At 43.1% G+C, this 27,908-nt stretch overlaps 1 protein-coding gene and 1 pseudogene across 1 annotated transcript in view; both read left to right on the top strand.

The window, feature by feature from the left end:
* SLCO5A1 (solute carrier organic anion transporter family member 5A1) overlaps positions 1–27,908 on the top strand; it is a 122,418-nt gene that overhangs the window by 24,874 nt on the left and 69,636 nt on the right. Inside the window, exon 3 of the mRNA XM_060115790.1 lies at positions 24,725–24,857. Coding sequence (XP_059971773.1) covers positions 24,725–24,857 — 133 coding nt within the window. The remainder of the gene's footprint in view (positions 1–24,724; positions 24,858–27,908) is intronic.
* On the top strand, positions 152–655 carry LOC132501022 (small ribosomal subunit protein uS3m-like; annotated as a pseudogene).

Genomic DNA, 27,908 nt, shown 5'->3' with positions numbered 1-27,908 from the left:
CTCTCAGGAAACGTGAGAAATTAGTTTATTCCCTTGTAAAATGCTCAAAGCACTGTAAGAGAATTGCTCACAACTAATAAAATTCTAGAATTTCAGAGGTTGAATTTCGCTTAAAGATATTCTAGGGGCCCCGCCCTACGCTCGGCCCAAGATGGCGGCGCCCGTCTGCGGTCTGTGGCTCCGGCCGCTGGTGCTGTCCTGGAACCAGGAGCTGCCGTGCGCCTGGCGCGCCCTGCACACCTCCGCGGTCTGCGCCAAGAACCGGGCGGCCCGAGTCCGAGTGGGCAAGGGGGACAAACCAGTGACCTACGAGGAGACGCACGCGCCGCACCACATCGCGCATCGTAAGGGTTGGCTGTCGCTGCACACAGGTAACCTGGATGGGGAGGACCATGCTGCAGAGAGAATAGTGGAAGATGTTTTCCTTCGTAAATTTATGCTGGGCACCTTCCCAGGCTGCCTGGCCGAATAGCTTGTTCTAAAGCGCTGGGCTAACCAGGTGGAGGTCTGTGCCCTGGTCCTGAGGCAGCTACCTGCACGTAAGTTCTGCTTCCTTGTGGGCTACAGTGAGACTCTGCGGTCCCACTTTCACAAGTGTCCTGTGCGTCTGCACCTCCAAACTGTGCCCTCAAAGGCTGTGTATAAGTATATCTAGGACAACCAACCTGTTTGCATCAGACTGTAGCCTGCAAAGGACAGAAACTTGTGGAAAAGGACTGAAGTAGAAACGGGGGAAATGCATCCCCTCAGACTCCTGAGGCTTTGTCTTCAAAGTTGGCTGTTGAATAAATAGACTCTCCATGTTGTCTTGGTCTGCCTAGAGAACTAGAATAGGGTTTCTTTGAGGATGCTCCAGGGTTCCCAGGAAGGCTGCCAGTTCCTGAGGCTTAGGTAATAGCTATGGTTCAGTGAGTATCTTGTGCCCATCACTGTGTCAGGAACTTGACCTGAAGTTCTTTGTTTTCTCTCTCTTTTTTTTGCGTTACGCGGGCCTCTCACTGTTGTGGCCTCTCCCGTTGCGGAGCACAGGCTCCGGATGCACAGGCTCAGCGGCCATGGCTCACGGGCCCAGCCGCTCTGCGGCATGTGGGATCTTCACAGACCGGGGCATGAACCCGTGTCCCCTGCATCGGCAGGCGGACTCTCAACCACTGCGCCACCAGGGAAGCCCTTTGTTTTCTCTTAAAATGAAAAGAGCCATTTTTGGAGATTATAAAACAATATGGACACGTATTAAATCAGCTGTGAAGCTTACTTGTAATTCTACCCCAGAGAACGCTACTGTGAACAGCTTGTTGTAACTCCAGATGTACTTTTATTCCACCAGAAATAATGTAGCACACAGTCATCTATTAAACAAGCTTAACTGCACCTCGTCTGTGCCAGACACTCTTCTGAGTAGCTTGGAACCCATCAATGACCAAAACATTCCATTCCAAAAAAAAAAAAAAAAGAAAAGATATTCTAGGGCTTCCCTGGTGGCGCAGTGTTTGAGAGTCCACCTGCCGACGCAGGGAATGCAGGTTCGTGCCCCGGTCCGGGAAGATCCCACATGCCACAGAGCGGCTGGGCCTGTGAGCCATGGCCGCTGAGCCTGTGTGTCCGGAGGCTGTGCTCCGCAAGGATAGAGGCCACGGCAGTGAGAGGCCTGCGTACCGCAAAAAAAAAAAAAAAAAAAAAGATATTCTAACCCAGTGGTTCTCAAACTTTAGTGAGCATCAGCATCATCTGGAAGGCTTGTTCAAACCCAGATTGCTGTCCACTCTGGACACCCACAGCCCTCTACACCTAGTAGGTCTGGTTCAGTGGGTCCAGGGTGGGGCCTGAGAATTTCTGTCAAGCGTCTGGGTGTTGCTGATGGCTGGTCTGGTGACAATTCCTCTTATTCTATAGAAAACTCTTTTCGTGGGCTTTGCTCATTGGTTCATTAGTTTTTCCATTCAGGAACTATCTACTGCATTCCTCCTCTTCTCAGACAGTGTTGTAGGTGCTGAGCGATTCCCAACACCAAGTCCTGCTCTCCGGAAGCCTCTCTTCTAGTGCAAGAGGCTGACGGTACATCATGTAACTCTAGGTAGCGATAAGGGATGTGAAGAAGAACACCAAGCAGGACATCGCAGGAGCGTGGTGGCCGGGGACGATCTCTGGGGAGACGAGCCCTCCAGGCACAGGTGCAGGAGATCTGAAGGCCTGAGGCCAGAAGGGGTTGGGGTCTTTGGGGCTCATCTTACTGGAGGAGAGGGGGCAAGAGGAGGAAGAGTGCTCAGAGAGGGAGACAGGACACTGACGAGAGTCACGCACAAAAACCTTTCTGTTATCAAATAAGTTTGGGAAACACTGCCATTAAATGTTTTTTGGTTTTTGTTTTTTGTTGTGTGTGTTTTTTTTTAAATTTTTGGCCACGCCTTGTGGTATGCGGGATCCTAGTTCCCTGGCCAGGGATCGAACCCGGGCCCCCTGCAGTGGAAGAACGGAGTCTTAACCACTGGACCACCAGGGAAGGCCCCCTAAACGTTTTTCTTTATTGAAGAATTTCTTAAAGCCTTCACTCTGCCGATATGCATTAGAAATCTCCAGGAGAGGACTAAGGCATCTAGTCTCTCTCAAACTTGGATGACCAAGAAAACTTTTAACTCCACAGTCATCTCAGAGGCTGGTCTTCTTTGAAACCCATTTGGGAAATCTTGTTCTAGTGCATCTGTCTCCCTCATTTTCCAGCTAAGGAAACCAAGGACCAGAGAAATGGAATGACTTGTCCAAAATCATGAAGCCTGGGGCAACATGGGGTGCTGGAAAGGAGTTTGGAGGGGAACCCTGGATGTGAGACTTGACTCTAGCACATTTTTAGTGGGGGGCCTGGGCACATCGCCCAAATTCTGTGGGTCTTAGTTTCCTCTCTTAAAATGAGGGGGCTGGGACTTCCCTGGTGGTGCAGTGGTTAAGACTCCGCAGTCCCAGTGCAGGGGGCCTGGGTTCAATCCCTAGTCAGGTAACTAGATCCCACATGCATGCCGCAACTAAGAGTTCGTGTGCCACAACTAAGGGGCTGGCGAGCTGCAACTAAGACCCAGCACAAACAAACAAGCAAACATATTTAGAAATAAAATAAAATAAAATGAGGGGGCTGCACTATCTGCTTTCTAATGACCCTGAAGTCATTTGGGGGGAATGGCTCTTGGTTTCATCTTTTTTCCACTTCTGAGTTTGTGTCAGCTAAGTAAGGCAAAATAAAAATATTGGGAGACACATATACATATATTCATCAAATACCACCATTTAGATTCTTTTTTGCTTGCAAATGAATACACTTGCCAGATTAGTAACTAAAATAAAATCTGTTGGAGAATGTACAACTCTACATCATAAAATGTTGGTAAGGAAAATAAGAAATGTATATAAAAAGACTAAGATCTATGGTAATGTACTTTCATGAAAAATATTTTAACACAGATTTTAATTTTAATGAAATTCATATTTGATTTGAATACAAATGGTAAATCTCCCAACAGGTAAAACGTGCCTTTTTCTTGCATGCTTTGTGAGGGATTATTGAGGGAATCATAAAAAATAAAACTCTCAGATTTTAATCTGTTATTAGCTAGGGTTACTTTGGACTGGTGTTCTCTGGGCTTCATTTTCTTCATCTGTGGAATGAACCCAAATGTTCCTTAAAGACTCTATTAATTTAAGCTGGTGCCATAAAGTCACCTTTACAGCTCTGCTAATTCAATCTATATTTGACTGTTTTTGTCTGTATTAGCAATACAATCTTTGTCAAGGTGCGGGTTGAACCTGAGAGCTCCAGGGACTCGGGATATGAATTACGTGTGGTAATGTGAAGTCAGAGGTGTCCTTCCCCATTCTGGGCCCATGGGCAGAGCATACTTCCTGGCCCCCTGTGGTTTGTTGAGGTCATGTGACAAGTTCTGGCCAATGAGTTGTGTGTAGTGACAAGGTGCTACTTCCAGGCCAGAACATTTAAGTGCCAGAGCAAGACCCTGCAGAGCCTTCTTTTCCTCTGTCACCAGAGTGGCAATATTATGGCGCCGTCAACTTGGGTTCTGGAATAAGAAGTCATGGAGCAGATCTCCCTGATGACCCTTGTTAGATCATGAATTGTGTGCAAGGAATAAACCTTTGTAGTTATAAATCCTAAGATGTTTTGAGATGCTTGTTACAGCAACATCACATAGCCTATCCTGACTATTGGATTCAGTGAACTGGGGAAATCTCAAGAGACTGAAGGAAGACCAGCTATTGGGAACAGAATTATTTTAAGAGAAGATGCCAGTTGGCAGCCCCTCCCTCCCCCTCAGTGGACTTTGCCTAAGTAGTTCTGCTGTTCCTATGAACAGCAAAGTTTACACACTTGGTTAAAGAATGAATGAATGAACATAGGTTCTGTTATCATGTGTTCAAACTGATATACGTTATATAAGCACATCGTGCAAGAGGCAGTATACGTGGTGGTTAAGATCCGTGGTCGGGCTGGGTTACCTGGGTTCGGAGCCTGACTCTGTGTTACTTTGAGCAGTTTTCTTAAATGCTCCGGGCTCCAGTTTCTCCATCTGCATAAAGGGATAATAATAGTTTCTTATAGGGCTGTTGTGAAGAATAAGGTCTCTAATGTATGTCAAGAGTTTGGCTAGTGCTTTGACAGTCAATGAATCTTAGCCACTTTTTTCCCCTCTCTGCCTCTTCTCTTTCCCTCTTGTTATTATTATTGACATTAAAAAAATACTGAGGGCTTCCCTGGTGGCGCAGTGGTTGAGAGTCCGCCTGCCGATGCAGGGGACACGGGTTTGTGCCCTGGTCCGGGAAGATCCCATATGCTGCGGAGCGGCTGGGCCCGTGAGCCATGGCAGCTGAGCCTGCGTGTCCGGAGCCTGTGCTCCGCAACGGGAGAGGCCACAGCAGTGAGAGGCCCGCGTACTGCAAAAAAAAAAAAAAAAAAAAAAAAAATACTGGAAGGATAGACACAGTGTTAGAGTAGTCATCTCTGGGTAGCAGGATTCTGATTGATTTTTATTTTTGGGGTTTTTTTTTTGGGGTATCAAGTGTGTTTGTTCTGAACTTGAGTTGCCTTATAATCAGAAAAAGAAACTATTTAAAAATAGCATATATTTTTTTTTTTTTTTTGCGGTATGCGGGCCTCTCACTGTTGTGGCCTCCCCCGTTGCGGAGCACAGGCTCCGGACGCGCAGGCTCCGGACGCGCAGGCTCAGCGGCCATGGCTCACGGGCCCAGCCGCTCCGCGGCATGTGGGATCCTCCCAGACCGGGGCACGAACCCGTATCCCCTGCATCGGCAGGCGGACTCTCAACCACTTGCGCCACCAGGGAGGCCCTAAAAATAGCATATTTACCGTGATTATTTTCCAAAAGAATATATGCCAGGGCTTCCCTGGTGGCGCAGTGGTTGAGAGTCCGCCTGCCGATGCAGGGAACACGGGTTCGTGCCCCGATTCCGGAAGATCCCACATGCCGCGGAGCGGCTGGGCCCGCGAGCCATGGCCGCGGAGCCTGTGTGTCCGGAGCCTGTGCTCCGCAACGGGAGAGGCCACAGCAGTGAGAGGCCCGCGTACAGCAAAAAAAAAAAAAAAAAAAAAAAAAAAAGAATATATGCCAGTATCCACACTAAATCCTATGACTGCTGTTTTTGCCTCGCCATCTGGTGATCTGTTCAATATTTCTGTTGGGTTTTATCTGCTCTGAAGCCAGCTTTCCACCTTGATTTTTTAATTTTGTTAATGATTCTTTCCATCTCTTGGCCATATGTTGTGGAAACCAGTGAATCTCTTTGTTTCTTATAACTTTCCAAGTCTTATAACTTCTCTTTCTCCTAAATCCCTCTCACACTACTGTCCATTGCCCAGCTTTGTTCAAATCCTTACCACTTCATGCCTGGACTATTGGGTTTTCTTGTCTACAGGTTTCTTTCAATCCCTGTATAGTGACACTAGACTAATGTTCTTTTTTTTTGAAATTAATTTTTATTGGAGTATAGTTGCTTTACAATGTTGTGTTAGCTTCTACTGCCCAGCAAAATGAATCACATATACATATATTCCCTCCATTTAGGACACCACAGTACATTAAATAAAGTTCCCTGTGCTCTACAGTATGTTCCTATCAGTTGTCTATTTTATATATAGAATCAATAGTATATATATGTCAATCCCAAACTCCCAATTCCTTCCACCCCCACCCCCTTCCCCTTTGATATCCATAATTTGTTCTCTACGTCTGTGTCACTATTTCTGCTTGGCAATTAAGGTCATCTATGCCATTTTTCTAGATTCTGCCTATATGTGTTAATATACGATATTTGTTTTTCTCTTTCTGACCTACTTCACTCTGTATGACACTCTCTGGGTCCACCCACGCTAGACTAATGCTCTTAATATACCACTTTGATTGTATCATCCTTTGCTGGAACTTTCAGGGGCTCCTCAGATTCCTCATCACTGAGGATAAAATCCAATATCCTAGCTTGATATTGAAGGCTCTCCACATTTGCTTTTTCTCTGCTCTCCCAAATATTCCACTCGTTAATCTTATTTATGGACTTTTCCTACTATATTTTTGTACATGAATGCCTTTGCTCTCCTGCCCCCTTGATGTCCAAATTTTACTCATCCTTGAATATCTTGCTTAAATATATCCCTGTCCAAAATGTTCACGTTTCTGCTTTTGTAAACTGCAGTAGCTCTGTTCATTTGGCGGTTAATCACTGGCTTGTACTTTTCTTGTATTGAAAAGGTATTAGTGTGTATTAATGCCTTTTAGCATTTCATGCGCTTCCCTCCTTTCTCTAAATAAATTGTAGTGTTTCTGAGGGTGTTTACATTTTTTAGCACCAGTGTCCTGCAGAAGATGGGTGATCTATGGGATATTGGTTGATGAATTCATATATTTTTAATATTTGATAAAAATAGATGTAAGAATAAAAAGGCTTCCTTTTTTTTAAAAAACGAAAAGACAGAATTTCACTTTATTTTTAACGTTACTATTTATAATGTTGTTTATCCCGATAGTCTGAGCTTCTTTTGATGGTCAGATCAATATTTGCTTGACTATTTCCCAAAGTGAGCCTTCTCTAATTCACTTATTAGAGAAAGCCATTAAATTGATATTTTTTAGCTCTGCCCCCAACATTATTTCATTGATGTATCAAGTTACATATTTATTTATTATATACCCTTTAACATAGATATATAATTTTTTATGCATTTGACTTTTTTTACCGGAGTATAGTTGCTTTACAATGTTGTGTTAGTTTCTGCTGTACAGCCAAGTGAATCAGCCACATGTATACATATATCCCCTCTTCCTTCCCATTTAGGTTACCACAGAGCACTGAGTAGAGTTCCTTGTGCTCTACAGTAGGTCCTTGTTGATTATCTATTTTATATATAGTAGTGTGTATATGTTCATCCCAAGCTCCTGATTTATCCCCCCCCCAACATTTCCCCTTTGGTAACCATAAGTTTGTTTTCTATGTCTGTGAGTCTGTTTCTGTTTTGTAAATAAGTTCATTTGTATCAGTTTTAAAAATTAGGTTCCACATATGAGTGATACCATATGATATTTGTCTTTCTCTGTCTGACTTACTTCATTCAGTATGACAATCTCTAGGTCCATCCATGTTGCTGCAAATGGCATTATTTTGTTCTTTTTTATGGCTAAGTAATATTCCATTGTATATATGTACCACATCTTCTTTATCCATTCCTCTGTCAGTGGACATTTGGGTTGTTTCCATGTCTTGGCTATTGTAAATAGTGCTGCAATGAACATTGGGGTGCATGTATCTTTTCGAATTATGGTTTTCTCAGGGTATATGCCCAGGAGTGGGATTGTTGGATCACATGGTAGTTCTGTTTTTAGTTTTTTAAGGAACCTCCATACTGTTCTCCATAGTGGTTGTACCAATTTACATTCCCACAGACAGTACATTCCACACCCTCTCCAGCATTTATTGTTTGTAGACTTTTTGATGATGGCCATTCTGACCGGTGTGAGGTGATACCTCATTGTACTTTTGATTTGCATTTCTCTGATAATTAGTGATGTTGAGTATCTTTTCATATGCTTTTTGGCCATGAGCATGTCTTCTTTGGAGAAATATCTGTTTAGATCTTCTGCCCATTTCTTGATTGGGTTGTTTGCTTTTTTGGGGGAGGTTATTGTTTCCGTCATTTTCCATGAAGCTAAGTACCTGGCATGTAGTGAACACTGAACGTGTGCCCGATGAGAGGCCGCAGAGCAGCAGTGCAGACTAGGAAGGAGGGGAAAATTACCTCGCAGACATTTTTAAATGCATTGAATCTTTGTCATGACTTTAATATTTTTCTTCTAGTGAACAAACAGTGCAATTTTTAATGACTGTAATTTAAAAATATAATGGGGACTTCCCTGGTGGCGCAGTGGTTAAGAATCCACTTGCCAATGCAGGGTACAACGGGTTCGAGCCCTGGTCTGGGAGGATACCACATGCCGCGGAGCAACTGAGCCTGTGCACCACAACTACTGAGCCTGTGAGCCACAACTACTGAAGCCCGTGCGCCACAACTACTGAAGCCTGTGGACCTAGAGCCCATGCTCTGCAACAAAGAGAAGCTACCACAATGAGAAACCCGTGCACTGCAAGGAAGAGTAGCCCCTTCTCGCCTCAACTAGAGAAAGCCTGTGAGCAGCAACGAAGACCCAATGCAGCCAAAATAAATAAATAAATTTATTAAAAAAAACAATATAATGATTTTTTTAAAAAGGCTCTCACTTTCTGTTATGGACTGAAATGTGTCCCCCCCAAAATTTATGTTGAAGTTCTAGTCCCCAGTGACTGTATTTGGAGATGGGGACTTTACAGGAATAATTAAGGTTAATGAGGTCAATGGCTGGAGCCCTAATTCAGTAAGACTGGTGTCCTTATAAGAAGAGGGGGGCCTCCCTGGTGGCGCAAGTGGTTGAGAGTCCGCCTGCCGATGCAGGGGATACGGGTTCGTGCCCCGGTCTGGGAGGATCCCATATGCCGCGGAGCGGCTGGGCCCGTGAGCCATGGCCGCTGGGCCTGCGCATCCGGAGCCTGTGCTCCGCAACGGGGGAGGCCACGACAGTGAGAGGCCCGCATACCGCAAAAAAAAAAAAAAAAAAAAAAAAAAAAAAAAAAAGAAGAGGAAGCGACACCAGAGCTCTCTCTCCCCACACATGCACGGTGGAAAGGCCATGTGAAGACACAGTGAGAGAGTGGCCGTCTGCAAGCCAGGAAGAGAGGTCTCACCAGAAACCAACTTCGCCAGCACCTTGATCTTGGACTTCTAGTCTCCATAACTATGAGAAAATGCCTGTTGTTTAAGCCACCCAGTCTGGTATTTTGCAACAGCAGCCTGAGCGGACTAATATATCTCCCGACTCAGTACATCCATGTATTGGATTTACAGCACCTGCCTGTTTTATGGTGCCTGCTGCCATCCGGGTTTTGCAGAGATCTTACATTTCCCTTCCTGCAGAGTGATAATGCTGGCTGGCTATATGCATGTCCTTGCCTCCAGTTTGTGCTTCCTTGAAACTTACCCTGGAACACCCAAGGCTGGCTCTTCCTAGCAAGCAAGGAATGAGACAGCAAGCGGCTGTGATCACAGAACCTCTGGAGTGTGGAGACTGCACATGGGGCAAGTATAGGAAGCCCCAGCTCTGGACCATCTGATGCCAGTGCAACAGGGAAATCCCAACCTTTTGCTCTTTTTCCTTTTTTTTTTTTGGAAAGATGTGAGTAACATTTGAAAGGAGTGTATGTCATGTAACGGCAGTCTTGGCAATGACTTTCAATTCCCTTCAAGTCCCCTGGGGTCGTGACTGCCTCTGGCCTTATTCTCCCCAGTTCACCTCTCTCAGTTGTGGATGCATCTTCCTGGGCTGCAGTTCTGTTTATGACGCCCTCAGAATACCAAAGGGCTTCCTTCACCCTCTGTGTCCTTGACCATGTCCTTGACGACTCTCAGCGAACATCAAACTTACAGATACTTGCTCTTTCACCTCCAGGCTTATTCCCCTCCTAGGTTTGTTTGGCTCACGTGTCCAGCACTATTACTTGTTATATTTTTTTGGACACCGGGGGTCAAAATTGTTCACAAATAAATGGCCAAAAAGGAAGCCAAGAACTGTGCAGACATCTTCACCCCAGTTATTGGCTGAGAGGCACAGTCAATTTCTACTGCTTGAAAACAAAACGTGTTTCTTGGGGGCTGGAACACACATGCACAGAGAAAATCGATGATTATGTGTGTACAAATTAATATATACGTTTGAGGGTTTTTCAGAGTCAGATGGTATTTAGATGAGTCAGCACTGTGTGTGGTTTCCCTAAGCTCAGGATCTATGTATTCCGGAATCATGCTAAACTACTTGGACTCAAATCCTTGTCTTAGGCTCTGCTTCTGGGGGAATCCAAGCTAAGATATTTGCTACAGCAAAAACTTTTATATCTGTGGGGAGATAATTTTAGATCATCCTAACACCATGATTTTCGTTGGAATGCTTCCCTTGTGCTGTAATTAAGAGGCACAGTAGGAAAGCATCTTATTTAAGGAATAAGATGGTCATACGTTCTATTGTTATAGTGTCTGATTCATTGTTTGAACTAAATGCACATTAAAAATGGTAATTACACATGTAATCATTTTATACCGGGGCTGTTAGCGTGAACTGTTCATGGGAGGTATAAGGGATTACTACCACCCTCACTGCAGTCTCATACATTACAATGTTTGTGACTCTTTGAGTATCATGTTTATAAGAAATCCCAAAAGATATAATGTAGGCCAGCATTTTTCAAGCTGAGCTGGCAGGGTTTGGATGAGGACTAATCCAAATTACTAGGGTAAATGTGGAGTAGACAGTGAGGAAGACTGGATCACTTAAGCTGCTTACTGTGACCATGACCTAGGACAGGTAATGAGATTTGCCCTGGTGTCTGGATGCTAGTTTTGGACTCAGCAAATTACTCTCCAATTCAATATGAATACTTTGAGCTTTTCAACTGCCTTTTATTTTTTTTAAATTGCGTTTTTCCTACTAGTGATAGAATAAACATACATTTCAGAATTATGGGATGATCATACAGAAATTCACTAAAAGAAGCAAAACGGCCTTAAGGGGGTGATCATCAACATATAATTTTGGTCAAAGGAGCAGAACTAGTGAATAACCTAAGGGTTGATCCTGTGGTTGTCTGAATCCCCTGAAATAATTTGAAATTTTGTGATTTTTTTTTCTTTTAAATCTACCTCTTGACTTGCTATGTAGATTTCTAATGATACTGAAATCTTATAATCAAAGAGAGGTAGGAGTAATATTCAAAAGGAGAAATCCAATCAAATAAAGGGCTCATGCCAATATTGGGTTTGATCTGAAATTTGGGAAGTGTTCTTTAATCGGTCGAGTCACACACTCTTGAGGGATGATGCATAACTGGTGCCTGGCACCTATTCTCATATGCCAATTCTCATAATCATTTCAAACATTTTCTACTGCTACTTTGAAATCTAAAAGTTAGTTTTGCAACTTATTCCATGGCAAAACCAGGCCTGATCTGATAGTGGCTAGTTTTTAAATCACACTTAGTGTGAATATTCGTTCATTCATTGTTGCAGAAACAATAGCACGCCTGATTTTGGAGCACCATTCCAGGCTCTGCTGGGGGAGCTGCATAATATACAGCATCACTCACCCTTTACTTTTGTAAAATGTGAAAAAGTCTTCATTCCAAGGCACATCCAGCCTCAAGGGTTTGGGCTGAGAGATCCTGGACCTGAGTTCATGTTATTAGCTAACAAAGACAACCTTGATTAATTACAGTCGTGAGAAAGCAGATGCAGATGCTGATGACTAGGTCTGCCTGTGAAGCTAATAGCTTCTTTCAGGTCAGTGGCTGGATACCGCTTAATTATGATAATCATATGACATAAAGAAAAAGTTAGCTATTTGAAGCAAATCTATGTTAGGCTTCTCCAGAGAAACAGAATAGGAGTTATATATTTATACGAGGAGGTTTCTGTAGGAGTTGGCTCATGTGGGTATAGAGGCTGAGAAGTCCCACAGTCTGCCATCTGCAAGCTGGAGAACTAGGAAAGCTGGGGGTGACCTTCAGTTCAAGTCCAAAAGCCTGAGAATTGAGGGGCTGCTGGTGTGAGTTCCGGAGTCTGAAGGCATGAGAATTGAGAGCTCCGATGTCTGAGGACAAGGGAAGGTGGACATCCCAGCTCAAGAAGAGAGAGAATTTTCCCTGCTTCCACCTTTTTGTCCTATCTGGGCCCCTCATAGGATCGGATGATGCCCACACACTTTGGTGAGGGTGGATCTCTTTACTCAGTCTATTGACGCAAATGCTAATCTTCTAAAAACACCCTCACAGACGCACCCAGAAATAGTTTTACCAGTTGTCTGGGCATCCCTTACCCAGTCAAGTTGACACATAAAATTAATCATCGCAACTTCCAATGGGGGAAAAAAGGTATGTCAGTTTAGGGCATGTATAGGTCAGAATTTCGATTGATCAGAAATGTATCAGAAGTTAGCAAGAATAAAGTTACTCTTCATAAGAGGTTGATGTGTCATAGTGCTAGATGCCATGAATTGAAATGACTTAAGGCTCTTCTGATTTCACGCTTCAGGTGTCTCCATGGGAATCTGGCCACATGAGTAGGGAAGAGATGAGGGCAAATCCGTGGTGGCGAGTATAGTAACTTAGTAAAAGTGCTTGTGTTGATAAATTATCTTCATTATTGGTAGTTAACAAAGAGTCAGGGATTATCTGTTTTTAATTGGGTTGAATTTATTCTATCCCTTTATCAATGAGGTGATACAAAGGAGAATGCCTTAAATTAGGACAATAGTATATACCTCATAAGGCTGCTGTGAAGTTGAAGTGAGAAAATACATATAAAGGCGTTTAGCACAGTATCTTACATATAATAAGTGCCCAGTGTTATCTTTTGGTAATAGTTATCCCGTCAGTGACTGTAGACTTTGAGTATGAACGCTTCTCTAAATACAAGAATAAGTTTTATAGTGAGCCCTACTGGAAGCACCTACTGTGATAGAACTATTTCTGTGGATTGATGGGGTGGTGGGAGGGTAACATTAAAGCTGTCCTGGAAAGTTTATGTCACTCGGATGTCTATAAAATCCAGTGGATGGCCGCGATGATGCCAGTGACTGCAGGGACATTTGCACATGAGATTATTCTCTTATGTCTAAGCGTTGCTGTAGACTTGGATCTTTCCTGGGAGAATCATGCTTCTTTGAGTGCCTGGAAAGCAAACAGGAGTTGTGTCATACCTATGGCTGTTTACCTGGAAGGTGTTTCTTGGCAGTGACATCCTTCCCAGGAGGTAAATTTAATCTACTGTTAACAGTTGGTGTGCTCTTCTGAGTCTTCACCATAATATTGAAGTCAATGTCATACAACATATTTGGAATGTATTTTTCAGGTAATGCAGGTTTCTCTGCCATCCTTATGGCAGCCAATTAGGGATGAAACTGGAGACGGAAACCTAAATAGCAAGCTTCTTTTTTATTTAGAATGCTTCTAAAACTCCTGCTACTAACAGTTCCAAAAATATTTGGGGATTTTCAGCTCTAATAGGTTTAATTTCCTTGGCAGTAGAGACCTATACAATTCTCTGTCTTTTTTTAAAAAATATGGGATCCTAGTTCCATAACCAGGGATTGAACCTGCGCCCTTGGCAGTGAAAGCATGGAGCCCTAACCACTGGATTGCCAGGGAATTCCCCTATATACTTCTTATAATTAAACTCTTGCTTTTTTGTATTTTGGAGACATGTGTCCACAAATGGAGAGAAGATGGGCTTTGGTTTCAGATAGAGCCAGGTTCTGATTTTGGCTCTCTTACTTACTAATTGCTGATCTTAACTGCTCAGGGACTCAGCTTTCTCATCTGTAAATTGAGAATGAAAAAATATATTTTTTCCTCCACGAAGTTGTTAGTGTTGAGTGGCACAAAAGATGTAAAGTGCCTAGTGTAGTTTCTGGAAGATAGTTATTCTACTTCACAGTGAATTATAGTTCAACTAAAATAGTATGTGGGGTTTATACTCTTAGAAATTAAATCTTTGAGAAATTGCCAACTTTGGACAGATGGACTTTACAAATGAATTTCTTTTTTATACAAATATTCCTTACTTTTACATTTATACTCTACATAGATAACTGATTAAAAATAGCACATTTATAGAAAAGTGGTTTTTCCAGATATGCATTTAAACAACATCTCACCCATACCTCTGTGATTTATATCCATAGCTTAGATGATTATAACTCCCTTAGAGGTGAAAATTAAGAAACAAAATAATGTGTGCAAACATTTAGTTGATGGTAAATATGCAATAAATGACTGTCATTATTTATTACAAGGGTTGCCAAACAATTTTAAACAATTTTTAAAGGTTACACTCCATTTACAGTTATTACAAAATATTGGCTATATCCCCCGTGTTGTAAAATACATCCTTGTAGCCTATCTTACACTCGATAGTTTGTACCTCCCACTTTCCCAGGCAAACTTTTTCTATAAAGGGCTGAATAGTAAATATTTTACTCTGAGGGCCATACGGTCTTTATAGCAACTACTCAATTCTGTTGCTGTGGTTGAACATAGTTACGCACAATGTATAAATGAATAAATATGGCTGGATTCCAACAAAACTTCATTTACCGGATTTGGCCGGTAGTTTGCCCATCCCTAATTATTATAATAATTTAGCCTGGGGGAAGTCATCATGAAGTATTGGGCAGATCGATCATAAAAAAAATGGAGAATTGCTTTACAGATACTGTGTTCTCATCCATCAGGTATGCGCTGAGTGCTCACTATGTGTCAGGTGCTCCTGTAGGAGGTGCTGTAGATATAAGAACAACAAAAAAGTACATTATCCCGTATAGACTTCCTTCAAGTTTTAAAAAATATATTTATTATAAATTTACACAAAGATGATACATTTGTTAGCTGATTATTAGTAGCTGAGAGAGATAGAAGTACTAATTCCAGGAGGTATGTTTGAAAAATTTTTTTGCTTATTAAAATTTGTATTCAATTAGAAAAACCTGAAAATATGGAACGTTATAAAGAAAACAAGAAAAAATCCCTTGTAATTTCAATACCCTTAGCTAACAACTTTCAATACATGGTGTGTTTCCTTCTAGTCTTTTTTTTAATGACTTCCTGACTCATAATTTACGTACCATAAAGTTTACCCAGTTGAAGAATATAATCCAATCATTTTTAGTAAATTTATAGAATTGTGCAACCATCACCAGAACCCACTCTTAGAAAAGTGTCTTTTTTTCCCCTGAGGTGAAGCTGACATAAGCTGCACATAATTAAAATATATAATTTGATAAGCTTTGACATACATATGTGCCCGTGAAACCGTCACCACAATCAAGACTGCAGGACTATGCAACATTGCCAAAAGCTTCCTTGAGTTTCTCTGTAATCCCTCCCTTCTGCTTGGTCCCGTCCCGCCCCATCACCACAGACTGTTTTTTTTTATTACTTTAGATTAGTTTGCATTTTCTAGAATTTTATAAGTTGAATTACACAGTATGGACTTTTTAATGTCTACTTTCTTTCTTTCTTTTTTTTTTTTTTTTGTGGTACGCGGGCCTCTCACTGTTGTGGCCTCTCCCATTGCGGAGCACAGGCTCCGCACGCCCAGGGTCAGTGGCCATGGCTCACGGGTCCAGCCGCTCCGCGGCATGTGGGATCTTCCCGGACCGGGACACGAACCCGTGTCCCCTGCATTGGCAGGCGGACTCTCAACCACTGTGCCACCAGGGAAGCTCATGTCTACTTTCTTTCACTGAGCATAATTATTTTGAGATTTATCCATGTTTTAATGTGTATCAATAATTCATTTCTTTGTACTGCTAAATAGTATTCCATTGTATGAATATACTACAATTAGTTTATCCGCTCACCTCTTGATGGATGTTTTTGTTGTTTCCGGTTCTTGGCTCCTACAAATAGAGCTGCTCTGAATATTTGTATGTAACACTTCATATGGACACATGTTTTCATATCTCTTGTGAAAATACCTAGGAGTGAAATGCTTGAATCATAGGGTAGTTATACGTCTAACTCCTTAAGACACTACCAAACTGTTTTCCAAAGTGTCTGTAACATTTTATGTTTCACCTCTGCAGTGCATGAGAGTTCTAATTGCTTGACATCCTCACCAGTACTTGGTATAATTATCTTTTTAATTTTAACCATTTGAATAGGAGTTTAGTGGTATTTCATTGTGGTTTTTAAAAAATTGACGTGTAGTTGATTTACAATGTTGTGTTTCAGGTGTACAGCAGAGTGATTCAGGTATATAAATATATATATATATATATATATATTTTTTTTTTTCAGATTCTTTTCCCTTATAGGCTATTACAAAATATTGAGTAGAGTTCCCTGTGCTATACAGTAGGTCCTTGTTGGTTATCTATTTTACATATAGGAGTGTGTTTATTTTAATCCCAAACTCCTAATTTATCCCTACCCCCCTCCCCTTTGGTAACCATAAGTTTAATTTCTATGTCTGTGAGTCTATTTCTAATAAAACTTTCTTTTTGCCCCCAAATTACAATGAAAACATTTTTGACTTAATTTTTTTTCATGCTTTCACGGTAGCTATCCTGTGGTCCTTCTTGAGGACTAGATTAAATTTATAGACAGTGGTCACTCACAGGTGGCCAATTTGATGTTTTAAAGCCACAGCACCTTACCCTCCCCTCCACCATGCCCCAGGTATGAATTAAGTGCAACTGGCTGTTTCCATATGTACTTGTGTGTTTCCTTTTAGACTACAGATGACTTTGAAAGTATTTCTAAAGAAAGATGGTGAGTGTCAACCAACTACTGTTCGCTCTGGTAGAGAGGAAAAAACACTCGGAATCTACTTAAAGCCCTCTCCCTCATCTTCTCATTTGCGACCTAAGATGCTCTCTGAATGTTTTAGCAAAGTGATAGACTCTTCCCTGACTGCCGTGGCAGCTCTTCTTTTGCTGTCAGGCCTGTGTCAAAATAACGGAATCACTTAAAAGAAAGAAAAGTTGCTGCTCAAAATAACCGAGATCAGGGCTTCCCTGGTGGCGCAGCGGTTGGGAGTCTGCCTGCCGATGCAGGGGACACGGGTTCGTGACCCGGTCCGGGAAGATCCCACATGCCGCGGAGAGGCTGGGCCCCTGAGCCATGGCCGCTGAGCCTGCGCGTCCGGAGCCTGTGCTCCGCAACGGGAAGGGCCACAACAGTGAGAGGCCCGTGTACCGCAAAAAAAAAAAAAAAAATAACCGAGATCAGAGGTCTCTTATCTGCCTGTGCCTGTGAGTGTAAGGCATAAGTGAGGGAATGCTTTCCTTCACCCTGGCGCTCTGGTGCTATGAAGTACCTTGTGGCTAATTTTCAAGAAGCTGTGCAAGTTGAGTGTCCGTTCGTGTCACTGCTGCTGTGTTGCAGTGAAGTGTGGCTTGCTTTTCATGTCCTCTTGTTGTGTATAGTAGCTGTGCTGCCAAATATATTCAGGAAGGCGACCTCCTATCACTATGTCCCAGATGGGTTTGGTGGTCATTGGAGGACCTTAGGCAGGTAGGCAAAACGTTTCTCTGTGGGAGCATCCTGGGTGTGAGCCCGGGTCCTGAGACTGAGCCTGGATTTTACTTGTAACCTAAACCCCTGTCAGCATCCGTTCCTAGCGGCATGCACCGCCACGTGGGGCACTGAGAAGGTAGGTCCTGCCCCAGAGGGGACAACGGGAAGTGGTGGATAGAGAGGGACGAGTAGTGGGTGGTGGAGAGCAACACGGATGCAGGGGCTGGTCCATTAAAGGTCAAGTTCAAATGAGGGTATGGCAAATCCAGGCCAGTTACAAAGAGGCTCTGAGGATTTGGGAAGCCCAGCAGGGGAGGGTGGTGGCCCATGGAGGGCCTGGCAGAGGTAAGGGTCAGGCCTGGAGTGGGGTGGGGTGAGGGTCAGTGCTCTGTGACTGTAAAGCCCGGGAACCACGTCTTTCAAATCCAGCACTTCATAGGAAAGGGGCATAAAGATGGCACACAGGACAGGGCAGCCCCAGGGATCCAGGGAGCGCGAGCCGTGGATGGAGGGCAGTGTTGCAAGGATGAATCCACTTTGACGGCTTCTGTTACTTCACTCAAGGGTGGAAGGCCATGCCTGCCTGGCGTCTCTATTCAACGACGTTTATTAGTGCCGATGGCCAGCACTGCGTAGGGATTGATAAGGCATCCCTGAAAAAGTCCTTGTTCTCGCGGAACTGACATTCCAGTGGGAGAGACAGATGCTAAGCAGCTCCCCGCCGCCCCCAAACGTCATGTTGTATGGTGACGTGTGCCACGGTGAGAACTCCAGCAGGGTACGGTGATCAGACGTGGTGAGGGTGGGGAGCGGGGTGTCCTGTTAGATATGGGGTAAGCGTTGGCTACCCTAAGGGGTGATATTGGAGCAGAGATCAGGGAGAAGTAGGGGGGTGAGCCACGTGGGGAGCCGGGGGAAACTATTACAAGGAGAAGAAAAGCATCTGCTTGATTGGCCTGGGTTCGTCCCCCGTCCACCGATGAACCACCAAGGACAGGGCTCCATGACTGACAGGCCGTCAAGACTGTGCGGTGAGGAGATGGATGGTCCCAAAGGAAAGCGGAACGGCTTTTCTTGAAAGAAGGGAGCACGGAAACTGAACAGGTGGAAAGAAAAGATGTCCCCGCTCCCCGCCCCAGTTGAGGGTAGTGGTTCTTTCACTGAATTCTGCCCATAAATGAGGAGAATGCGTGAGAAGGAGAATTGTTTACACTCCCAAGAGCTGGGGACAGCAGGGAGGAGGTGGCAGGAGAGGCCTCTGGCCATGACATGGTACCCTGGACTCCGTCCCGACTGAGTTGCAATGACTGGTGTCGGAGGGAGAGAGGGAGGGGAGGGGAGTGGGAGGACAGAAACAAGTGCTCAGGAGGCCCAGGCCCAGGGCCCTGACTTCCCTTTCTAGAAGGCCTGCCCTCCACTGCACAGTGGAAGTAACTTGTTCCTCAACAACAGAAAAATCACTTCTTAAGGATGCTGAATGGTAGGGAAACCAGGGAGATGCTGCTGTCCACTCTCACTGTCCCAGAGCAGAGGGACTGGCAGCCTGCACACAGCTGGGTACCGAGCCCCCCGGATGGGATGGGGATGGCGGCGGTGGTGGTCCCTCTTCTCTACCTCCCCCCACCAGGTGTAAGATCACCTGCAGTTCCCTGAATATGTTGGGCGCTTCCAAATCCCCACGCCTGTGCCATGCGAACCCCTCAGCCGCTGGTGTCCTTTCTCCTATCCTTGCAGGCTTAGGCCAGGAGCCCTCTTTTCCATGAAGCTCTGTCTGTCTTCTCTCCTCAACTGTTAAAATGCATCATGCTTCCCCTGTGGTCCACAGCGCGTTGTTGGTGTCGGTTGTATTTAATCACTGAGCCTTGAATCATAGTTGGTTTTACATGTTTCTTTCTGGGGGACCACGCACCCCTCTTATTCACCTTTGCAATGCCCCCTCCTTGTCCCAGGGCCTGGCATCACAGAGTGCATGGCTGAGTGAGTGACCTGTGACCCCGCGATGTGGAGCGCTGCTCAACCATTTGGGGTATAAGGCCGGGAAGGAGGTGACTGCAAAGCCCTCTGTGATACTGGGATCTTTGCTGGTTTTGACTGGGCCCCTCGGTTTTCCCGGTCCAGTGAGGCTCATGGTTGCCTTACTGACCACTGTGAGGGGTTCTGGAGTCGTTTCTTGGGATTTAGGGTGTAGGGGAGGAAAACTTACCACCCCAAATAGCTCTTTGGCATGGGATTATTTCGAGCTGGAAATAATCAAGGCCCAAAAGACTCGGGAAGAACATTTGACCTTCCCCCTAAGTGCATAAAAGTGTAGATAGAGGACCTGTTCCAGGCAGGGAGCTATCACTGTAGGTAACTATGGAGGAACTAGGTGTGTGGACAGGGGGGAACCTACCAAAGTCTGTTTGTTACAATTCCTCTCTGTGTCCCGGAGTCTCTGCCTGGCCCAGGAAGCATTCATTTACCAAATCTTTGCTTTTCCATCTCCATGTGAAGTTGCCTTCCTCCCCTTTGAGGTCCGGAACCACTATCCCCAACATCCTCTTTTGTCTTTAGCTGAACTTGGTGTTTAAGGCTTTGGCCTTGGTATAATGGCTTTGGCCATTTTTGGTGAGTTGAGTTTTCCTGAGTCTCTCCCATGTATACATGTTATTAATCTTTTGTGTGATTTTTCTCCTGTTAATCTGATTCATGTCAGTTGAATTCTTAGACCAGCCAGAAGAACCTAGAAGGGCAGAGAAAATTGCCTGCTCTCCAACAAGGGGCAGGTTGAGTTACCCAACACAGATTCCGTAGACTTCAGAGAGCTGCTGCCTGGGTCGCAGCTCACCTCACAGAACAACCTTATTTGAGATAATTTTGTAGCCAGGTTGGGCTTTTGTGATGAGGAAGGAGGGCCTTTCAACTCTGCCAGAAATGGAGAAACGGAGGTGTCTGACTGCAGGGGTGGAACAGGTGCAGGCTGGCATCGCAGGGTGCATTGTGCTTCTTCTCTCAGGGAGCCACTGGGAAGGTTGATCAACCCGTAGGACCCTCCCCAGGGCAGGTGGAACTGAACGAGGTGCCCTCTGGCTTGTTTGTTTCACTCTGCGGGCCTGGCTTGTCTTACTGTTAGTGCTTATTCATCGCAGACCTTGGATTTAGAACTTGAATTTTCTCATTACTGGGTAATTCGAGACAACAATCATAGGGTCCAGCTAATCAAATAAGTCGTGTGCAAAGCGAGCCTTGAGCCCAGGGCAGAATTTACCCTGAGTCGCTCAGGCTGCCATCCCTAACTGGTGGGGGGAGCCATGCAGGGCAGCTGGGACAGGACCACAGAGACAGTGGGGAGATGGGTCCAGCTGTGATACGAGGCCCAGCCCAGCCTCTAACAAGGTACTGCTAAAACTGATCACAAAATAAGCAAAATGTAAGAGAAGACTAAGATAAACAAAGACTGTTAAAAGAAGATCTTGTCAGAAGGATAAAAAAAAGAAAGAGAAACCGCCAAATACAAAAACATAAGTTCAAATTCAGGAGTTTAACAAGATTTAAGGTTTGAAATCAAACAAATTTTTAAAAATAAAAAAATTAGCCTAATAAAAATAAGGCTAAAAAAGTAAGTAAACTTACTTAAGGTATGAGAACTAGAAGGTAATCAGTGATTTAAAAGAAAAACTTGAAAGTTAATTAAAAAATAAAACCCAGATGAAAAGTGTTTTTAAAAAGATAAAATGCAAAACAAACAAAAAAAAATGGTTCTGAAGAACCTAGGGGCAGGACAGGTATAAAGATGCAGACATAGAGAATGGACTTGAGGACATGGGGAGGGGGAAGGGTAAACTGGGATGAAGTGAGAGAGTGGCATGGACTTATATACACTACCAAACGTAAGGTAGATAGCTAGTGGGAAGCAGCTGCATAGCACAGGGAGATCAGCTCATGCTTTGCGACCACCTAGAGGGGTGGGATAGGGAGGGTGGGAGGGAGACGCAAGAGGGAGGAGATATGGGGATATATGTATATGTATAACTGATTTACTTTGTTATAAAGCAGAAACTAACACACCATTGTAAAGCAATTATACTCCAATAAAGATGTTAAAAAAAAAAAAAAGAATGGAATGGTCCAGTGTTCTCTCAAAGAGGAGGTGTGTGAGACCATCCACGGAGAGGGCAGGAAGAAAAGACTGGAACTTGTATTTATGTTTCTATTGTTAGCTCATCGAATAGCCTGTCTTCTCAGTACAAGCTCCTCATCATGAGAAAAAAACCCAATGATAGTATAATCACATCCGATGAGACAGTCAAAAACCATGAAATTACCAAGTTCACTCTATGCACTATGGATTGACATCTATGTCATTAGCTAGTGTCTCAAGAGATGGTAGACACTGAGGAAGAGTTTGTCACTGACATCTGTTGTTAATGGCCGTAGACGGTGCAGACTCCGTGGTGGTGACGGAAGTAATGAATAATGGGAGTGAGTATGGGTGATGCCTCCTATACTGCTGGGTATGGGGGACACAGCAGTGAACCCCTCCGTCAGGCATCCCCGATCTCGTGGAGCTTATGGTCCGGTTGGGGAGAACAGGGGATCAACAAGATGAACCAAGGAAAGATAAAGTGTGTTAGGTGGTGATACATGCTGAGGAGAAACATGGATCAGAGAAACGACGGGAAGAATGGGGGAAAGAGTTGTAACTTTTTTTTTTTTTTTTTTTTTGCGGTACGCGGGCCTCTCACTGTTGTGGCCTCTCCCCTTGCGGAGCACAGGCTCCGGACGCACAGGCTCAGCGGCCATGGCTCACGGACCCAGCCGCTCCGCGGCATGTGGGATCTTCCCGGACCGGGGCACGAACCTGCGCCCCCTGCATCGGCAGGCGGACTCTAAACCACACGCCACCAGGGAAACCCCTGATGGGGAATTTTTGACTGAGGGAGTTAGTGGTTTGCTTTAACAATTTGCTCCTCTAAAAAGCTCTGAATAAGTGCCATTAGTTAATGAATTAACAAATGTTAACTCAGTGGCTAGAGTGATTTATTTACTAAATGGGACTATGGTAGTAAGTTATATATACATATATGTATGATATATATTTATAAATATACAAACGTATTTATGTATGCAGCATAGTTATTGTACTATATCATATAGTATAACCTGTAGTATAGTTATATAGTTGTACATATGTAGATGTACATATATGTATTTCTGTTAATGAGAGTGATTCCATTGGACCTAACATTGTTTGCTATACAATAAAAATGAATTTTTCTGATTCTATAGGTGAATTTTTAAAAGCTTGACCTATAGTTCATAAAGCAGTTAAGGTTTCTTGGTGCACGTTATTTCATTGGTTTTCCATTCACCGGCTGATTGAGTGGTCCTGCCAGCACACATCCTGCACATGGCTTCTTGGCACTTCAAGATGCTGCACGCAAGTGCCCCAGGCATAAAGAGTATGGCGGAAATACCTTTTCCTCCGTCTGTGTTTGTAAGACAGTCTCTTTCATGCCAGAAGAACAATTTTGGGGAGATGATTTGTGTCACATTTTGGCCTCATTACAGTTTTGAGTTGTAAATGGCGCTGGTTTGCCTGGAGGTGTAAACATATATTTTATCTTCATGTGCTTATGGGAATACCTGAAACTGAAAAAATACTTTCTATTCTTGAGCTCTGTTTTAGGCTATAAACAGAGAGGTTAACAAGATATTTATCAAAATTCAAATTTTATTTTATTAAAAGCATGCGTCCAAAAGAATGCCAATTACTTGCTGCTATGCTTCGGTTCTTCATTTCCAAACACAGATGGAGAAGTCGAAGAACCTAATGTCTTATTGTTACAATCATATAGTTCTGTAAGATAAATAAACACTGTGCTTTTCTCTTTTGAAATGGTGAGGAAAGTGCTAGCAGGTGTTAAATGACTGTCTGTAGTTATAAGTTACAGGAAGTATAAGGTTATTCAGTGTTTATTTAGGTGCAGCTGATAAAGTCAGGCGAAGGGATTCTGACTAGTCCAAATTTGCTTTCTGGTAAATAGGTACTATTTAAAGGATATGACAAATCACTTATTTATTCTTTGGTAAAAATGCACGAAAGCAACAGAAATGAGAAGCATGTATCACCTGAGTTTATCATGCCTTGCACACAGGGGTACCTTAAAAGTGTTTATTGATTTGTCCCCAAATAACTGAGTTTCAACAGGGGGACACGTGTTTGGAGTGCAGCTAGATTTTTCTATGACTTTCAAGGAATTTCCTCTTCTACCTCAAAATGTACAAATTGGCAATATGTTATTTATTTTAAAAATTTCAATCACAGCAGTGAAAGCAATATAAAGAAATGACCGTGCATCTGTTGTGGTCATTTTTCCTATAAGGCCATTTTGATGGCCACATGTTTTTGGACAGAATGACAGCCTTTCTGATCTACTGACAGTAAACACCCCTCTCCCTTTGGACGTGTGCTTTAACATTCTTTCAGATTCAGCTGTGCGTTAGTTAGATTAGTTAGTTAGTTAGATTCAGCTTTCCATTTGGACTGTCTCTCTCGTGCCATTTAAGGAGATTTATTAACCTTTAAGTAATATTCCTTGTTTAACAATAAACCAAACACACTGTGAGGTCTTCTTTGATTCTCAAGTGGTGATCTGAAAATATTAGTGCTTTGAGGCTGCTGAATCCAGCTTCATGGCAAAACTGGCCTCGAGTTCCCTCAGCCCGTTAGAATCTTCTAGCTGGGATGAGGGATGTCTACTTCTTTCTCTTTTCTTATCTTGAGACTACCTGTTAGCCTCTCTTGGTTATCCAGTGACTGCCTTCATAACTAGTCCAGGTCTGTACTTTCAGAAGTAACCAAAGAAGTTCTGATGTTCTAAGCGGACAACAGGGAACAGTTAAATAAAGGACGTGGTTTCAAACCCAAATGTCAACGTAGACAGGATCTCTAAAGTTCTCTGTTTTTGGAAGTTGTTAACTGGATTTAACTGTGACATATGCATGGTATGACTGAAATTAGACAACTACTGAAACAAATGACATGATGTTATATTTCGCATTTCCCCTTCTGTCTTCTCAGCCATCATGTATGTCATGGGAGCACTTGGTCCTGCAGTGGGATATTTATTAGGTGGACTTCTTATTGGTTTTTACGTTGATCCTAGAAGTCCCATCCACCTTAATCAGGATGACCCTCGTTTCATTGGAAACTGGTAAGACTCGTTTATTAAATCTTTCATTTCACTTGGTATTCTGATAGAGTAATAGTCCCCTTGTAGTTAAAATAAGAATTTCCCCAATGGGAAGATGAAAAATAGCTAAACGTCACCTAGGAGGGGTTGGCAGGCAGGATAATAATCCCCAGAGATATCCTTGTCCTAATCCCCAGAACCTATGAACGTGTTACCTTCACATGGCAGAAGGGATTTTGCTGATGTGAATAAGTTTAGGCTCTTGAGATGGGGAGATTATCCTGGATGATCCGAGTGGGTCCAGTGTAATTACAAGGGTCCTTACAAGGGAAAGAGAGAGGCAGGAGGGTCAGAGTAAGAGAGGGAGGTTTGAGGATTGGAGCAGACGTTGGAGTGATGTGCCTCGAAGATGGAGGAAGGGACAAGGAATGCAGGTGGATCGCAGAAGCTAGGACAAGCAAGGAACCAGCTTTTCCCCTAGAGCCTCCAGAAGGAATGCAGTCCTGCCAACCCATTTTTTACTTCTGACCTCCAGAACTCTAAGATGATACATTTGTGTTATCTTAAGCCACGCGGCCTGTGGTGATTTGTTATCACAGCAATAGGAAACTAACACAGAGGAGTTGGGAACATCAGTTTAATCCATATTCTTTAGGTTTGAGATGGCTGGTTTCTTCAGAGCAGAGTGAAGGAAAAGGAGAATGCGGCTGTGTCGGAACTTTCCCGTGTACCTTAATCGTAGCTTTCATTATCTTTTCTGTGCCTTTAAAAAACTATTTTCTCCCACTTCCTTATTATATTTGTGTTTCTGCTTTGTCCTTCTCCACTGCCCAGGACTCTAGCCCTGCGTTTCCACTGTCCCACCCTTAGTGAATCTTTTCACTCGGTAATAAATAGTTCCTTCCCCTGGGTGTGCTGGAGATGTAGCCACCCTCTCACTCGCTAGCCTTTAATTGTCTTGCTAAATAAGTAAGCTTAGGATTTAGGATGAGAACTCCAACTTTGGATGATAGGTTACTTATCCCTATCTCCAAGGGCTGCATTTGAATTCTTCCCAATCCTCATCTTGAGCATAAGGAGTTATTTCTTCATGATTGCAAGCACTCGCTCCAAGTATCGGCATCCCAAATTCATTAAACATGGATTGGTAATAGGCATACATTGATAAGAAATTTTCATTTTAGAACAGAGAATTTCATTAATTAGAAACTAGTGTCAAGTAATTACTTTCCAAAGAGTTTCTTAGACTACTTGTGTTCTCCCTGTGTTTCATTATAAGTTAATAACCTCATAACTTGAGCTGTGTGAGAATGTTTCACACTATTTTCTAAGCAGTTAATAAATATTAATTAAATTATAGAACACTTGTTATTTTTATAAGTAAATACTCTTTGAAGGTGGAAGTGCTAAGATCTAGATGAGCCCGGCCTGGTAGAATTTTCAAATCATGCAAAAGGGAGCGTTCCCTTGTCAGCAGTAGGGGAATGACACAGGAATTTTAAGTTCTTGATCAATAGTGAAATGTTTGGCCTCTACTGTTTGCTCTGCAGTTCTGAAATAATTCAGAGTACAGATTTTTTAAAAAGTTCTCAGAAAACTAGATTATTAAAATATATCTATGAACATCCCATGTATAATCTGTGTTCTGTATAGATTTCCATGAGAAGAGCATGGCACTAAGGGAACATCTGGAAGGAGAAAGGCGAGGAGGACAGCTCAGGGGCAAGGAGAAGGCAAGGATTACAAGTGCTTTATGCACTTTATGCACTTGCTACAAGTTTTCTAGTAGACATCCACCCAGTTGGTAGCCAAGTGGAACAATTGAGTGCAGACCCTGAAGCCACACTCCCCTGGTTTTAAATCCCAGTCTGCCCCCTAGTTACTGTGTGACCTTGGGGAAGTTACTTAACTTCCCTGAGCCTCGGGGGTTTTTTTTAATCCATAAAATGGAAATAGTTGCAGTACCTACTTGATAGGGTTGTCATGAGGAATAAATGAGTCTATGTATGTGGAGCTCTAGGCAGTTCTTCCTACATAATGTGTGTTAGCTAGTATTCAGTCCTTTGAATTTAATCAATGTTCAAGTAGTTTTATTCCTTTTAATGGCTCAGTATTCTACAAATGATAAAAGTTGTCAGTATAGAAATGTATACTAGGGGGTCTCTTTGAAAATGAATTTTGTTTATTGAGTAGCTCTGTTTGTAACAGACTTCTACCTTGAACAAAGGCAGAGTTCTTTGATACAATGTTAGTTTCTATGGTGCCTAGTGGCAATGATAGGTTTTTTGGTAAATATTTGCTGGAAGAGGGAAGGAAGGAATGAGTGAATAATGCTAATATGAATTGGGTGCTGTGTATCAAGCACTATTCTTAGAGCTTTACTAACATTTTCATTGAAGGCTTATAACAACCACATGTAGTCACTAAGAGTGTGCCCATTTTGCAGATGAGGATATTGATGATCAGCGACTTGAACACCTTGCCCAAAGTCTCAGAGTCAGTGGCAGCTGGACAAGAAGTTGAGTCCAGGGTGGAGGTTTTAGTCAATGTACTTAACTGTCCTCCCTTCATGAATAGTCTCTGAGTGATGGTTCATGAAAGGGAGTCAGGAGCCCTGGCTTTTCAATTTTAGCTCTTACTGATGCATCTTTTTCCAACATATAATGCACACTGCCTTGCCTTACTTAGCTTTTCTCAACGTCCTCTTTAGCACCACCATTATATCATGTGTTAACTTCGATGTTTCTGGAGACCGATTTGCTCTGCTTAGAAATGTCCCTAAACATTTTTTTATTTTTTTGTCTATTCACTATAATTCTTTCCCTTCTTCTGTTATTTTCTCCCCTTGGGGTACTCTGAGTGTATCTTTAATGTTTGCATATAATTTTAAGTCAATGGCTCTGGGTGGAGGTGGGAGCCCTGAGTGCAGATCTACATAAAAAACAAAACGAGCTACCATGAATTTATTGTTGCTTTGGGGGCAGGCATTTTATTAGGTCTTATACATTGTCTTATTAATTTTGATGACCCCCCCCCCCCAAGTTATTATTACTTCCCTTTCAGGTGAGAAAG

This window comes from Mesoplodon densirostris, chromosome 13 (assembly GCF_025265405.1).
Source record: "Mesoplodon densirostris isolate mMesDen1 chromosome 13, mMesDen1 primary haplotype, whole genome shotgun sequence".
Lineage (NCBI taxonomy): Eukaryota > Metazoa > Chordata > Mammalia > Artiodactyla > Ziphiidae > Mesoplodon > Mesoplodon densirostris.
Note: the sequence above shows the minus strand (reverse complement) of the source record. Positions and strands in the feature narration are given on the sequence as shown.